Genomic DNA, 17,163 nt, shown 5'->3' with positions numbered 1-17,163 from the left:
AGGTGTTGTAATAATGTAAAATATGTGAAAAATAATGTGTTTTTCGAACAACCTAGTATGAGAGCCTGTTCTAGTACACCCCCAAAATAAAAAAAATAAAATAAAAATCGCAATTCCATTTGGTCCAACTAGTGTCACAGCAAATTACACAGCACCTTTAAAATGAGTTTGTATTGGCAGTTACTTAGGACAAATAGTACAAAAAAGATACTTAAAACATTCTTCTTGGAACATAAACACTATATCTGAAATATTTTTTTTCATGTTTCAGAAATCTCACAATAGGCACATTTTCCCAGTGAGTTTAGGATGGTATTTGTCCTGGGATAATATTAATACGTAGGTGTCAGTAAGGGTAATTTTGACTCTTGTATGACGCATTTATCAAATTAATTGATAAAATGATTATAATAAGTATGTTTCACATATCTCAACATTGACATTGACCCACTGAGGCCTTTTTTTTCTGCTCATTGGGAGTTTGAAAGCTGAATATTAAATACAGAAGATAAGGTAAGTGTCTACAAAAGAGGAGCATAAAGAAACACCTTACAACATGCAGTTTTACTCAATGACAATTAAGCTTTCAGTTATAAATATTTATTTCAGTTAATAAATATTTAGAGATGGGTAGTAGCTGTATTTACAGCAAAATGGAGACACTATTACATTTTCTCTGAAATTAACAATTGTCTAAATGTTTTGCAATGTGATATTCAGTGATTACCATTATAAGCTTTCTGGATGTTATGTATAAGAGCACATGCGTGCGTCCATGTATTGATTTAAACTTTAAGATTAAACCAGGGCCATTTCCAAACTGTGATAGAAAAAATGTGAATGATTAAGTGTTTGACACTGTGAGCAGAATGAAAAAAAGAAAGACAGGAAGACATAAAGAAAGAGACACATAGAAGACAGAAAGTGTGAAAGAGAAATTCAAAGCCGTCCTCTTTTGCAATCTTAAAAATTGCAACACCTCATCTGATATATTTACACACCCATGGTTTAACACAATAAAGGGTGCAACCCTTTTACGGTAATCTCTTTTAAGATACAAAGGTCAATAAACTCCTGCTATGTGAGTGAGAAGTTGCATTTTTATTTTCACCAAGAAACTTTGATCAAACAGATGTATATATATATATATATATATATATATTTTCTCATCTTTGCAGATGGTCTGACTTGGCATATAGGTCATTTTCTGTAAACCACCAAAGACTTTCCACTCTGCTATGGTTTTGTTCCTCAGTGTTAATGACCACACAATTATTTTTAAACTTTGAACGTTTACAAGGTTTGATGTCTTAGGGCACAAAATCATTATTCATAGTTAAGAATAATGAGTTATAATAAAGGTTTACTTATTTCTTGAGAAATTGGCATTATTATTATTATTATTATTATTATTATTATTATTATATTTTTTTAATTGTGTTGAGGAGGTTAAGATACATGAAACTGAAACTAATTCTGTCATGAACATACAGAAAGCTAAAAAGGGCTGTGGGCCAACTGCTCACCAATCAAGATAGATCAACAAATAATAATAAATGCATTAATTCCAATGTAAATGTAAAAATACATTTTTAAGTTAAAGGATTTTTTATTTATTTACTTAATTTATTTACACACATACCAGAATGCAATCCAAAAATGTCTGAAAATGTATGCATATTATTTATGCATACAATTTAAGGAAATAGAAATGAAAATACACAGAAAGAGGAATTGGCCTAGTAGTTTTTATTTATGATTGGAGACAAAGTCTCACTTTATACTTTGCTCAACTACCGGTACATGCCATGATGTTCATTTTATTTAATTCACATTCAAACATTTACAGAGTATGATAAAAGTTTTTAGGCAACACCCAGTTCAAGAATATAATCTGATAATATTTCAGACTTTAAAATGTCTTGCTTCTCTCATCTCAAAACACTATATGTAACATTTGTTGACTACTTTTCATGGGCTTTTTAATGGCCTATTTTGAGGAATGTTTTGAAATTTGGCACACTGATTCGGAAGGGTCTTAAAAGTGCTCAGACCAATTTTGAGGTCCTGCACTCAAAATCAATAGCATCACCAGCTGCTCAAAAATGTCCTTTGATTTCTTGGATCATATAAAACCAACTAAATAGAGTATTTTTAACTCCGTAATGCCAAGACAGAGGGAAAATTCCATTGTAATTTTTAATGGAATTTTACAACATACAAGTGACTGTCTTTATGATCGCATCATTGACTCATTCGCTCAACTGATTTGTTTAAAACTCAGATTCATTCAGGAATCAAACGCCACTGCTGTGTGCTTCGTATATACGTGATGGTTGATTTTGCTTTGGTCCTGTTTGAAGATATTTCTGTTGACGGAGCCAACAATATAGTATATCTATAATTGAAATTCCTCAATATTAAGATAATTACAAGCAACATTACAGTCTCACTTGTGTTGTTAAATGCTACATGATGACACTGCATTTCAAGAACATATTGTACAGTATTTCTTGAAGTTTTATGTCATTTCCTGGTTCACTGTGACTTTTGATTTTATCTTTGAGGACATTATTTTTGCTTAGTTGTTCAGATACGTTATGTCCACTTCCTCTGCGTTTTTGCCTCTCCCTCCTTAGTTATATGTACTGCCTTTTGCACATTTCTCAAAACATACTCTTATTCTATCTTTGTTTTTCATATATCAGGAAATTGGCATACCGTACCTCTCTCTGTGACCCTGATATAACCATGGACTGGGATTTCTGCATCTGTTTATACCTGTTTTGTGGTAAGACTAAACAGTGTATCAGTATTCCCAGTATGTTCGTCAATGTAATGTGTAGTTTTTAAAAATGTATTAAAACTGGATGATTATACAGTAGCACCCGTTGACCAAAAGAATATCAATAATCAAAATGTGTTGTAAAAATCCTAATGATATTGTACTTATATTTTCAGCCGTTTTGAATGTTTTGGTTGGTTATATTAGGCTGCTATCATTCATTTATTTTATTGCATTGCAAACAGTTTTAAGGTTTGACTGTAGTTTGAGAGACATTTATTTCTGAAAAGGAGGTAAAGGATGGCTATACGTAGAACCATTAATATTTTTTGTAGTAATTCCAAATAAAACATTCTAGAAAATGACCATGTAGTTGAAAACATGTTAAAGATTAGTTTATTCAGTGCACTGAGGAATCTTCTCTTGACTTTCATTCAAACTCTCTCCATGTTGATAATTCCAAGATAGTAGCACTGTTGGGGTATTTGGAGTAGTCAATCAATATAGACTAAACAAAAACAGGACAAGGTTGTCTAAATATGATAACTAAAATGTACATTTGAGTAAGACTAAGACTAAATTAAAAATGGCTGCCAAAATTAATACTGTACGGTTAATTAATAATAATCTCATTGCTAAAATGTCAAGTTTTCATTGACTAAAACTAGACTAAAATACTTCAGGTTTTCTTGGACTAAAACTAGACTAAAATGTTGAGACTTTTTGTTGACTAAAACTTGACTAAAACTAAATAGGATAAGGTTGACTAAATATGATAAAAACTAACAAGGACATTTTAACACGGGACTAAGACTAAGACTAAAATGAAAATAGCTGACAAAATTAACACTACCCTCAGTGAAAGATTGCTTCAAATCTTTCCTATTTGTTCTTTTCAGCCTGGCAGAACGATGGGGAAGCGAGCCTTAAGGAAAAGGGGTAGGGGGGTGACATGTGGAGATACTGATATGGACTGACCCAGGGGGCAGTCCTACATATGGAATGGGTCTCTGAGGCAAGTCCTACCTTAGAGTAGGGATGGAACAACCCTGACACCATTTATTGATGATCAGTGCCCTGGAGGAGGCAACACTCCGAGTGGAGTGGGCTCTCACCCCCAGGGGGCACGGCTCGCCTTGGGATTGGTTCGCCAAGGCGATGACATCCACTATCCAGTGGGCCAACCTCTGCTTGGAGACAGCCTTCCCTTTCTGCTGACCTCCAAAGCAGACAAGGAGCTGCTTAGAGCTTCTGAAGCTCTGGGTGAGGTCCATGTATATGCGTAAAGCTCTTACGGGACACAGCAACGCCAAGGCTGGATCTGCCTCCTCCGGGGGCAGCGCTTGCAGGTTCACCACCTCATCTCGGAAAGGAGTGGTGGGAACCTTGGGCACGTATCCAGGCCGGGGTCTCAGGACAACGTGAGAGTAGGCCGGCCCGAACACAAGGCACTCTTCACATACTGAAAATGCTTTGAGGTCCCCGACCCTCTTGATGGAAGTGCTGATCAGGAGCACTGTCTTAAGAGACAGGAACTTCAGCTCAACTGAATCCAGCGGCACAAAGGGACCCCTCTGAAGTTCAGCCAGGACAACAGAGAGATCCCAGGAGGGTATCAGAGGTGTCCTTGGAGGATTCAACATTCTGGCACCCCTCAGGAACCTAACGATCAGGTAATGCCTTCCCAGGGACCAGGCAACATACACTTTCAAGGTGGAGGGTGACAGCCTATGCTCCAACCTTTCTTGCAGGAAAGAAAGCACAACTCTAATCTAGCATCTCCGGGGGTCTTCTTGGTGAGAAGAACACCAATTCGTGAACAGACTCCACTTCAAAGCATAGGCCTGCCTCGTAGAGGGAGCTCTAGCCTGAGAGATAGTGTCTACCACCGCTGGTGGCAGATCACTTAGGTTTGCCACGTCCCGTCCAGAAGCCACACGTGGAGGTTCCAGAGATCTGGACGCAGGTGCCATATGGAGCCCAGCCCCTGAGAAAGAAGGTCTTTCCTCAGGGGGATGCGCCAGGGTGGGGCTGTCACGAGGAGCATGAGTTCCGAAAACCAGGTCCGGGTGGGCCAGTAAGGCGCAACCAACAGGACCTGTTCCTCGTCCTCCTTGACCTTGCACAGTGTCTGTGCGAGCAGGCTCAATGGGGGAAACGCATACTTGCGTAGAGCCCGGGGACAGTTGTGTGCCAGTGCATCCGTGCCCAGGGGGGCCTGGGTCAGGGAATAGTACAACTGGCAGTGGGAGGACTTGCAGGAAGCAAACAGGTCCACCTGAGCTTCCCCGAATCGACTCCATATCAGCTGGACCATCTGGGGATGGAGTCGCCATTCTCTGGAGAAAGTGAGCTGTCGTGAGTGCGTGTTGGCTGCACGATTGAGCTTCCCCGGAATGTGGACGGCGTGCAGCGACTTGAGCCACATCTGACTCCAGAGGAGGAGATGGCGGGCGAGTTGAGACATGTGATGTGATCGTAGACCACCCTGTTGGTTGATGTAAAAAACAGCCGCAGTGTTGTCCGTGCGGACCAACACATGCTTGTCCAGCAGCAGCGGCCAGAACTGCCGCAAAGCTAGATGCACTGCCAGCAACTCCAGACAGTTGATGTGCCAAAGCAGTCGAGGTCCTGTCCAGGACTTAACGTACCTCTGTGACTCTCATCTCCCCGCTGGTCTGCCTCTGCCAGCGGCGCTGCGCCCGGAGGAAAAGACCGGTTAATAGAGCTCCACTCGGGAAACTGAGATATTCTTAAGGAAACTTAAACCTGGCTTTATATCGCGTCTGCCAACAACTCCAGACAGTTGATGTGCCAAAGCAGTCGAGGTCCTGTCCAGGACCCCGGAGCTGCCTGGCATTGCACGTAGCGCCCCAGCCCGTATTGGAGGCATCTGTTGTGACAACGACATGCCGGGACACTTGTTCTAAGGGCACTCCGGCCCATAGAAAAGCAAGGTCCGATCAGGGGCTGAATAGGCGGCGACACATCGGTGTGATGGTGATACGATGTGTACTGTGGCGCCATGCCTATCTCGGGACTCGGGAGTGTAACCAGTGCTGAAGTGGTCTCATATGAAGCAATCCGAGCGGCGTGACTGCGGATGCCATATGCCCCAGGAACCTCTGAAAATGTTTCGGTGGTACCACTGTCATGCCTCTGAAGGAACTCAGGCAGTTCAGCACCGACTGGGCACGTTCGTTGGTAAGACGTGCCATCATACTCACCGAGTCTAACTTCATACCGAGATAAGAGATTCTCTGCACAGGGGAGAGCTTGCTCTTCTCTTGGTTGACCTGAAGCCCCAATTGACTGAGGTGCCGAAGAACCAGGTGCCTGTGATCGCACAGCTCCTCTCGTGACCGGGCCATGATAAGCCAGTCGTTGAGATAGTTGAGGATCCTGATGCCCACTTCCCATAGTGGGGCAAGGGCGCCCTCTGCGACTTTCGTGAAGACACAGGGGGACAGGGAGAGCCCGAAGGGAAGGACCTTGTACTGCCATGCCTGACCCTTGAATGGAAACCATATTAACGGTCTGTGACGGGGAAGGATCGAGACATGAAAGTACGCATCCTTCAGGTCGATCGCTGCAAACCAATCCTGGGCTTGACATCTTGAACGGGATCTTGTGAAGGGCCCAATTCAAGACTCGCAGATCCAAGATAGGTCGAAGGCCACCGCTTTTCTTGGGTACGATGAAGTAAGGGCTGTAAACCCCCTTCCTCATCTAGACTGGAGGGACCGGCTTGATTGCATCCTTTGCCAACAGGACAGCAATCTCCTCGTGCAAGACAGAGGCATCTCGGACTACCACCGAAGTCACGAGAACGCCATTGAACCTGGGAGGTCGCCTGGTGAACTGAATCGCGTAGCCGAGTCGAACCGTCCAAATGAGCCAGTCTCCCACATCTCCGGGTTGCCAGTGTCAGGGCCACTTCGTCGTCTTCTTGGAGGACTTAGCGGCCGGGTGCGACACGGGGGCGACGCTCTCCTGCATGGGGCTCGACGCGCCGGCCTCGATGGTGTCTCAGCGTGGGGCGGAGCCGAGCCAGGTTGCCCGTATCAGGGCCGCTTCATCGTCTTCTTCGAGGACTTAGCGGCCGGGTGCGACACGGGGGGCGCCGCTCTCCTGCGTGGGGCTCGACGCGCCGGCCTCGACGGTGTCTCTGCGTGGGGCGGAGCCGGAGTGGAGGATGCAGCAGGGCACCCACGGCGACGAGCAGGCTGAGACACGGCCCGCAACAGAACGGTGGCAGCTGGAGGATCACATCGGAGCAAGATGTGTTGAATAGCCTCAGTCTGCTTTTGTACTGCCGAGAACTGCTGGGCAAAGTCCTCGAGAGTGTCACCAAACAGGCCGGCCTGGGAGATGGGAGCATCAAGAAAGTGTACTTTGTCAACGTCTCTCATCTCGGCCAGGTTGAGCCAGAGATGCGGGCACAGGTGCACCGCAATCGCTCTCTCCACCTGGGGAATGTCTATGTACCCCCTGGCTGCCCCGCGATAGAGGGTAGTGAGGACGGAAGAGGGAGACAAGCGGCTTCTGGCCGTAAAAGGGGCCATCCACGACTTCGTCACCTCTTCATGCACCTCCGGGAAGAAAGGAACTGGAGCAGAACGCGGTTGTGAGCTGCGCTCTGCACTGAGAAACCAATCATCCAGCCGCGAGCGCTCAGGGCTGGGCGGTGTAGTCACCTCCTGCCCGATGCTCACGGCTGCCGGGGCAAGCATGGCCGACAGCTCTGGGTCCGATTCGGCAGTGGTGACAACACCTGAGTGGGGGGCGGCCCTGCCGAACCTTCATCCTCAGAAGCCGATAGCCCATCCCCCGATGCTGTGATTGACATCTGATCCTCTGGCAGCCCACCGAATGACACTCTGGGACCGCCGTGAGACGGCCCAGCAGAACCACTCGGCAGCCGCACAGGATATGCGCTGCGTGAGGAGTGAGAGGTCCGTGGGGCATGGCCCGGCGGAGAAGTTCTCACTGTAACCCTCAAATCTCCCAAAGTACCAACCGGCGGTCCTCTGCTCGTGGCAGAGAAACCAGGGCGGGTAGTAACAGAGGGGTCTGCTCCACTCCCCTTGAGGAGAGAGAAATGCGATCGCAGCGATGCCATGGTCATACGCCCACAATAGACGCATGACTCATCCATGGACCATGAGCGCCGCTTCAGCGTGTTGGAGGCCCAGACACTGAAGACAGCGATCGTGGCCATCGACCGAGGACAGGAAACGACCGCATCCAGAAGGACACGGACGAAACGGCATCTTGAAAAAGACTCGAATCGTCCGTGATATGCTCTTTTTGAGGAAACTTGCTTTTTTAGTTGAAGATCCCAGGGGAATTGCTGCTGACAGGGACACTGCTGTAACGCGCTGTAACACCGACCAGGAACAGCCCTCCAAACACAAAGATGAATGGCTTTGTAGTGAGTATAAAACATCAACTTCTCGGCTCTGAACCAAAAATCTAATGAGTGGATGCACGCTGATGCCTTATATACCCGTGTGCACGGGGAGTGGCTCAGCATGCAAAATCTACTAGCCAATTCTCATTGGTGTTTTCTCTTAAACTCAGAGATTATTGGGCTCCCAAGATAGACCCCTAATGTCGTCACAACATAACTCGTAGTGACTGACAGATAGGGAACCCTTGCTAAATGTACTGCGTTAAGCTAACTGAGATTTGTTATAGCACTTGCATATCTTTGCACTCTTGTTGATTTTGATTGCTTTGTTGATTCTGAAGGCCTTAAGGCAGATTTCTTTGACCCTGGCAACACGATTGCTGAAATATGATTGGATAAAAGCTCTAATATAAACATACACTGCTGGAAGCAGTGCAACCAAGAGAAAAGCTATGAAAGGAAGAGAATAAAAAAATAATTGGAAATAATTTAATACACATTCATGGAAAAATATATTAAAACTAGATCAGTGATTCTGATAATGTTTAGGCCAACAGAGAAGGCTTTGCTGGCCCTGACGGCCCACCACTGATATATATATATATATATTATTGGCAGCTAAGTTTCAGTCCATAGTAGGTACGACAGAGGCTTGTTTCGCTTCCACAAGCTTTGCAAAAAGGTCCAGAAAGCTCTGCTGAAATGCAGCCTGTTGGTGTCTCGTGTCTGCAGCTTCTGCCCGTTCCTCGGCCAGTTCACCCCGCCCCCTGGATCTTTGTTCTGCAGTGAGGGGCTACTGAGTTCTCTCGCTCGGGCCACAGCCTCTCTCGACTCGTGCTCCGCCAGCATCTGTAAGAAACGATCCATTGCAGTGTTGGCTTCCTTCCGCCTGGCCTCCTCCATCTCCCTAATTTCCTTCAGTGCCAACATAACAAGTGTGTCTCCTCTTTTCCTCTTTCCTAGCATACAGACATAAATAAATCCACACATAAAATTCCAGTCTAACCCTAACCCTATAACCCTATTGCACTAATTGTACTATGTATAAGCAATTTAACAGCACAGTTTACAAATACGTCTTTCTTCACAGAGTAAAACCATGTAATTAACCACGGTTTTACTACAAATAAAACCAAAAAACCATGGTTACTATAGTTAAACCATAGTAAACACAAATTAACCATTGTTTTGCTACAATTTCCCATAGTTTAACCATGGTATTTGTAGTAAAACTGTGGTTATACAAATTGTAATCAATACGCCAAAAAAACCATGGTTACTACACTTTTACTATAATAAAACTATGGTTAATTTTAGTAAGGGTTTGCTTTGTACCAATGCTTAACTGGTTCATAACTAAATTTGATATATTTATCATATTTCTAGCTTTATTTAATAGTTACTTGCCTTTTACAGATGTGTTAGTGTCACTGGCCTCCAAACGGATGCCTGCCGAATCTTTGCTTTCCACAGTTCTAGTGTATGCTGGTTTGTGGCCAAGGATTGCATCCATGGATGCATACCATTTTTCTGTCCGTTGATCAGAACCATTTAGGTTGTTGTGCTCTTTAAAGGGGTCATTGGATGCTACATGCACTTTTACAAGTAGTTTGAACTGAAATGTGTGTTGGCAGTGTGTGTACACAACTACCCTATAATGATAAACCATTCTCTTCTCAAATACTTTTCTTGGAGAACCTCTAATGTGCTTTTTAAAAATTTTTTTTACAACTACTACATTACTTAATAAACTGCATTGTATGTGATTTATGATTTAATTTAATAACCAAAAAAATAAGCATCATTTGTATTTAATAGATTAATTTATCTTGAGCATTTATTCTTTGAAGCTTCATCTTTCTTGAATATATGCTCATTTCCTCTTTATCAAATTGTTGTTCCTCTTATGTTTAGATGCTTCCACCCCTTTTCACATCTGTGAACCATTTCTAGTACTCACTTTAACATATGGGTTGACTCATTCATCTTTTATATCTACATTTGACTGGTTATGATGGACCAGAACTTTTGCATCATATTATGCATCTTTTGTGGTAAGTTTGCTCTTTTTGTGCCTTCTTGTGTTGCAAGTCTTAAGCCTTTTTGTACCTTCTTGTAAGATTGCAATCAGTGGTAATAAGATGAACTTTGAATGCACTGCAATATTCATGTATATTGTATAGATATGTATAGATATGTATAGATAGATGAATGTATAGATAGATGAATGATTCAGTGTGTCGTTGTAGGAATAAAATAAAAATTTCTTACAGTTTTAGTTTGACTGTAGAGTTACAGTTACTCAACATTCATTGTTAATCATAATATCTCATTTTAAATAACCTCACAAGTTAAAAACCTTGACCATCTTTTTAAAGTAATAGCATGGTCAGTCCTATGATATGGATGAAGATGAAAAATGTCCTTTTAAGGCAAGAACATCATCGATTAAGTGTGAACTTCCTTTTATACTGAAAATGCCTCTGTCTAAATTTGTCTCATATGAGATTTCTGCTTTCCCTCATGCACACAAATATGCATCTCTGAGAAATGAACTGCAAAAAATAACTAATAGATGCACTTGACAGCTTTTCATATTTTAATCTATATATTAGAATGAAAAACAATTACACTTAAGAGGAAACCAAACAATCTAAAGATTTTGTTAGGCACAGTGTGCAGCAGAGTGCTTGTAACTTTTTCAGCTGTTACTATTTTCACAATCTAGCATGGCTACAAGTTCTTCAGTATTTATTATTATTATTATTATTTTGGTTACAAGACATTTTTAATGTTACTTTATATTGTAATTGCTTCCATTGGTGCATCATGGTGATATGCTGAGCAGGTGTTTGACGTCTGTTAGCCTATTACAGCATGTATTTTAGCATGACTGGATTGACCAATAAGCAAGTAGGAATGGAAAAATGCATTTTATACATTTTAATTATGTCAAAAATGCAGTCTCTAGTTATTACTGCGTTTTTTTTTTCTGTACACTTTAGTATCTCAGTCGGTGATGGCTTTTAACATTGATCCTTCTACATGGAAAACGTTCACTGCACCACAGAATGCATCCTTTGGCTATAAGATTATACAGAAAGACGCGTCAAGGTGAGAGCAACACAACCACTGATAATGTTTGGAAAGCACACCATTGTCAGTACTCAACACACTGCCATCAGCTGCCCAATGAGACAGGAAGAGGCTGTCAATCCAACATAGTTCAACCACCACAGTTAGTTTTGTGTGTTTACATGCCCTTTAATGGTAAATCTGAAATAGATGCTACAACTAGATAATAGCTTTTGTGCGCCATTGTACATAATGAAGAATTATACTGGTTATCAAAATGTTTATTTAAACTTTGTGTGACTTCTGAATCGTCATTGTCGAATTGTGTCTTTGACTGCAGCACCCCCTGTTGACAAATATTGAATTTACTGACAAATATTGAAATTGAATTTACAGCATTGAGCTTACCCAATATGCAAACCTTGAAATGAATGATTTATATATGAATGACATGTAAAATGCTTCTCTTCACAAAATGACAGCTTCTTAGACAAAGTTGCATTCATATGTGATATGATTTGAAAGCATAACAGCTAAACCTTTAACAAAACATCAGTCAATCAAGCATTTTTTACTATTATGACAGAACTGGGCTGGTAGTGATGCTTGACATATTTGGTCATACGGGGTTTCAATAATAAAAAAAAAACCTTAACAATAGTACGCGCAAAAGTTTGATATGCTGCTAGGCTCATGAATATTAAGTCATCTGATTGGCTGAAATTAACAACGCGGACAGACATTAGCTCCGCCCACTACCGAAAGACCCAACCGCCCGTGGCTTCTATTTTTCAGGATGAATAATTTTGAGCGAACTCAGTCATTTTTGACAGGGGGAAAAATAATATAATTTAACATTAAGCAGTCTTTCGATTTGACGGTGCGTCAAATATGCTGCGCATCCATTGATAGTGAAACACTCAAACGATTGTTCAAGTATAGGCGAGTAAGAATATATCCCCTGCTTCCACAGACAAGGCTTAAGCCTAGTCCCAGACTAAAATGCATGTCTGGGCTGTTTTACCTGAAAGAAACCATTGTTTTGTCTCAAGATGTACACAAGTAATGTTATTTTCTAAGGCACGTTTATAAAAGACAGGCCTAATCCTGGTTTATCCCAAGCCCTGTCTGTGAAACCAGGCCTAAACATCTTACTTAATCACCCATGAGTGGAATCTAAACAATTTATTAGCTAGTGACAAATGTAATTGTCTAGTGCGAAATTTAGACGCACGTTTGAGTAATTTACTCGCAATGTAGAGGGTTGCGCAGGCACAGTGATGTTCAAAATTACAAGAGACCATACTACTTCTGCTGTATTTATGCTGTGTGCAGTAGGTTTGCACATTGAATTATACCACAACGGTGTTGTATGGCTTGTAGCTGTTTATTTTAACTCTTATCTTTTACTCACACAGGTTAAATCTATTAAATCTATTAAATTATATATCAATTTAGTGGATTCTAACACTCATTCTTACCTCTTTTCTTATAGTCTGATTGTGAGTGATCCTTTAATTCAAACCAGAGATAAAAGCGGACAGATTTATAACTGTGCGGTCACAGAAGGAACCTGCTCATCACTGAACATTGATGGTATTTGGGGTTTAGTACTTATTGAAATATGATTTGCCAATTTCCACAAACAGGGGCCATAGCCCCTGGTTTTCAACAAAAGAAGGGAGTGTACCTCAGTAACACAATCAAAGCAAGCCTTTCAAATGTTTTGTTGTTGTTGTTAATGAAAATGAACAAACTGTCTGTATGTTAATGAAGTTCCTCCAGAAGTTGTCAACATGTCTCTTGGACTTTCCATGGTTCAAGATCCACAATCTTCAAAGGTGGTGGTAAGTTATCCAGCACACTAGAGAGATCAGTTACAAATGAAGTATATATTACAACTGTTTCACACGTGCAAATGTCTAAAGAACATAAAAAAATCAAATGAAATGCTCTGTAAATTTACTCTGAATGTATAAAAGGGTTTATAAATGTTAAAAGACATAATATGAGAAAACTATTTCAACATTAAAGAAAAATAACCTCATTTTGTGTTTGTAATATAAAATTAATACATTTTATTTGACATAATTTATTTGATTTATTTTACTGAGACATGCATGTATGTGTAATATAAAATTAGTACATTTTATTTTTTATAATATATTTGATTTATTTAATTGAGTCACGCATGTTTATTTTATTATCTTGTCTCAACAACTAAACAGATTTTGACCAGAGCAATAAAAGTGGTTGGTGTTGTGGCCTATAATACCATTTGATTTAGTATTCCTTTAAATTAATGTTTAAATTCCATCTCACCCAGGTTTGTGGTCCAACCATTCCAAAGAAATGTGTAGCAGCTACCAACTACAGAGGCATGTGCTTTATCCAAGAAAACAATGAGTTTAAACCACTAATTCCGAGCCCTAAATATCGAGGTAAATATGATGATCACTAAATAGATTTTTTTTTTAAATGAAGTTAACTACTTTCTTCTCATTTGTAACTTTACTGCAGTTTTAACTACATGTACGCACTTATGCTTCACTTCCAGACTGTCTTGGTCAGATTGACATAGCTTTTCTATTAGATGGATCTGGGAGTGTAGGAACTTCTAATTTTGGGATCATGAAGACTTTTGTGACAAATGTGATCAAACGTTTTACTGAGCGGGATGGACAGGTAGGAATAGCCTTAATTTTTTTTTTCAGTACTTTAAAAAAGTAAAAAAAAAAAGTGAAACACATGGAAATATGTAAATATATTTTATCAGAAAAATGTGGTTTTAAAGAGCACATAATGAGACGTTGTCAACTTTAACTGTTGGTTTACAGTTTGCTATTGCTCAGTACTCCAGAGGTTGTACTATTCACTACAATTTCATTCAACTCAAAATTGAAGACCCCACATGGGAGTCTAAGGTAACAGGTATACAGTACTTCAGCGGTGGCACTCACACTGCAGCAGCCATCCAAAAACTTGTGTAAGACTTGTTTGTTAATATAATAATTTAAATACATTTTATTAAGTGTGGCCCATTTCATGTATATTATGCTCATATAAGTTTATATGTGTAGTTTAAAAGTTAAATGTTAAGGATTATGAGCTAAATAAAATTGATACACTGAATTGAAGTCAACAGTGGAGACACAATTATCTTTAAAAACTAGAGGTTTACATTTTATGGGGAAAAAAGTAAACCATTTTTCTCTTAAAACTATTTTCAAATACTAGAAATGAGCTATTTACATCAGCTGGAGGGGCAAGACCATTAGCCAAAAAAATCTTGCTTGTTATTACTGATGGAGAGTCACAAGACAGGAGCTTATTGACAGATGCAGTATCACAGGCAGAGGCAAAGAACATAGTACGATTCGCAATCGGGGTAGGTTTTTCTTTACATGTCATTCAAATCTCAATGAAATAGGCTCTGTATCATTATTTCTCTTTAAGGAAACAATATGTTTTGTTTCTAGGTTGGCAATGCTTTTAATAATTTCAGAGCAAAAGAGGAGTTAAATACAATTGCTTCTGATCCAGATATTGATCATGTGTTTAAAGTGACAGACTTTAATGCACTAAATAATATTCTTCAAAAACTGGAAGAGAACATTATTGGCATTGAAGGTATGTTGGCACCTCAGAAGACAATACACTTAAGAATAAAATTGCTTGTGTACATATATTTTTAGAATAACTGAACAGATTTTCTGTAAAAGCTTTAAAGGTGTTAGGGTCTTTTCTTTAGGGTCTTCATGAAATGTCTGCAGCATACTTTGGTTAAACAACAGCCTTTTTACCTGGTCAAAAACAGCTCTGTTCACAGTGACCCGTATCGGTGCATGTCTCTTTAAATGCTAATGAGCTCTGCTCACCCCGCCCCTCTCTTCTGTGGAAGAGGAAAGCCGATTTGTAAATAGATTTGCAAATAATCATAAAAAATATAAAGTGTGAGACTTACTTCTTCTGGAGGTGCAGCTGGATCACAAATATTGGGTACTGATCCATCCTTGAGTTTTAACTTTTTAGCAAATCCTGCCTTGAATTGTCCCTCCTTCAGAAAGTAGTCTGGAGTAAAATGATTTGTGCAGACATAAATGAATTTAGGTGTATTCGGTGGTGCATTACCATCAAAAACAAAACAAATCCACTGCATCCTCAGTGGCTCTGATGTCAGGAGAATATGAAGACTCTTATGTTCACTTTTACATCCAACTACAAAACACTTGCATTGCTTACGAGTCATTGTTGAGAACAGCCAGGCATAAGAACAGTTTCTTTCCTCAAGCAATCCATCACATGAACAGCTAACTTGGCAATAAACATGTAATACACAACACTATTTATACATTTATTTATTTAACACACATACCTCTTTTTACATTTCCTTGCATTTTTACATAATACACCTGGCCCGATTCAAGGCTTGTCGCAAACAATTTTTTGTCCCAACAATCCTCTATTGTGTGGTGTCATTACGATTATGTAACTGCTCCCGTTCAAGACGGAGCATCCCCGATCTTAAATCGTAAATATCAAACATATTTGATATTTACATCTCTTGATCGGGCTGCCCCTGACGTGATACGTCAATGAGAGTGAGCAAGCGTCACCTACTGGAGGTTGCGCATAGGCGGAGGGTGAACCTCAAAAAAACAAAACTATCGTTATAATCACTGAAGCTGTATACACTGTTAAATTAATCTTTTACTCACATTGTACGTACATCTGCGCTTTGTTGTTTATAATTTGTTTGTGCAGGGGCATTTTTGTCCAATTTAGTGGCATTTTCGCCCCAAGTCCCCGTGGCCAACCTTACACACGCTCCGCCTATTGCATGCTTCTATAGCTGAAACTTGGCAGACACAAACATGCCACGGATGTAGAGTACTGAGAAAGAACATCACCCATATTCTTTTTTTCTATTTTGCTTTTCACTGCACAACAGAACGCACGCCAAGAGAGACAGCTGACAATGTTAATTGTCCTCCATGTGTTTTTCTTCTCTAGTCACTTTTGATCTCGCAAGTCATTCCTACAATCAACAAGTGTGTGGTATCACGGTCTAGATTATAAGGCTAAAAATCGGTCTTATAAGGATTATAAGGCTAAAAAACTGTCTTCATGTCTGTGGTCTCCCATGGTTTTAAAATCTGTTAAGATTTGAAAATCGTCTAGGGTGTCCCAGGCCATATGCTAATATGGGACAGTCTGTCAGCAGTCGTGGGCGGGTCCTGAGCAATGTGACGTCATATTGCTGTTTATGTTTTTTGGGGTTTAAAAATAAAGTTGTGAATGGATTTTTATCATTGTAGGCTGGTTGTGTCCACACACTGCTAAGACACATTATATGCAAACACCATGTAAAAGTGAATTTTGCATCCGATGTCCCCTTTAAAGCAATGTGGTTTTGTGTATTTTTGCGACTTTAGAGCCCCCTACAGTTAAGTGAGTGGAATTCACTTAAGTGAGTCTTAATTACAGTGGATACTGTACACTGTAAAATTCAATAGTTTACCTTACTTAGATTTAATTAGTTGTCTTTACTTAGTTGTTATACTTACTAGGTTTTATTAAGTTACAGCTACTTTCAAGGCAAATAAAACAATTTACTTACTGTTTTGAGTGACACTTACTTAAAATATTCAAGTAGCCACAAAGGAACCAATGATATTAATACACCAGTGAGAGGCAGTGCACTAATATGTTGCTAATGTGCAACATAACAACAGAAGAAGAAGAAAAGTAAAAGAGTCTTAATAGACTTTTCATTAGGGATGGCCGATACCCCTTATTTTGTTTTTGATACGATACCGATATTTTTCAATGCAGTATCGTCGATATCGATACCGATTCGATACTTCTGAACTAAACTTTTAAATTATGA

The 17,163-nt window shown here is 40.4% G+C and overlaps 1 protein-coding gene across 1 annotated transcript in view; it reads left to right on the top strand.

Annotated features, from left to right (window-relative positions):
• The first annotated feature begins 10,163 nt into the window (after positions 1-10,163).
• The window catches only part of LOC107708963 (integrin alpha-X-like), a 20,514-nt gene continuing 13,514 nt past the window's right edge, over positions 10,164-17,163 (top strand). Inside the window, exons 1-9 of the mRNA XM_016513341.1 lie at positions 10,164-10,252; positions 11,204-11,312; positions 12,769-12,869; positions 13,050-13,120; positions 13,600-13,714; positions 13,831-13,958; positions 14,111-14,259; positions 14,511-14,661; positions 14,753-14,903. Coding sequence (XP_016368827.1) covers positions 10,210-10,252; positions 11,204-11,312; positions 12,769-12,869; positions 13,050-13,120; positions 13,600-13,714; positions 13,831-13,958; positions 14,111-14,259; positions 14,511-14,661; positions 14,753-14,903 — 1,018 coding nt within the window. The 5' untranslated portion in view covers positions 10,164-10,209. The remainder of the gene's footprint in view (positions 10,253-11,203; positions 11,313-12,768; positions 12,870-13,049; positions 13,121-13,599; positions 13,715-13,830; positions 13,959-14,110; positions 14,260-14,510; positions 14,662-14,752; positions 14,904-17,163) is intronic.

Source organism: Sinocyclocheilus rhinocerous, unplaced genomic scaffold, assembly GCF_001515625.1.
Source record: "Sinocyclocheilus rhinocerous isolate Xijiao unplaced genomic scaffold, SAMN03320098_v1.1 scaffold24, whole genome shotgun sequence".
In the NCBI taxonomy this organism is placed as follows: domain Eukaryota; kingdom Metazoa; phylum Chordata; class Actinopteri; order Cypriniformes; family Cyprinidae; genus Sinocyclocheilus; species Sinocyclocheilus rhinocerous.
The sequence above is the reverse complement of the archived record's forward strand: the minus strand, read 5'-3'. Positions and strand labels throughout refer to the sequence as shown.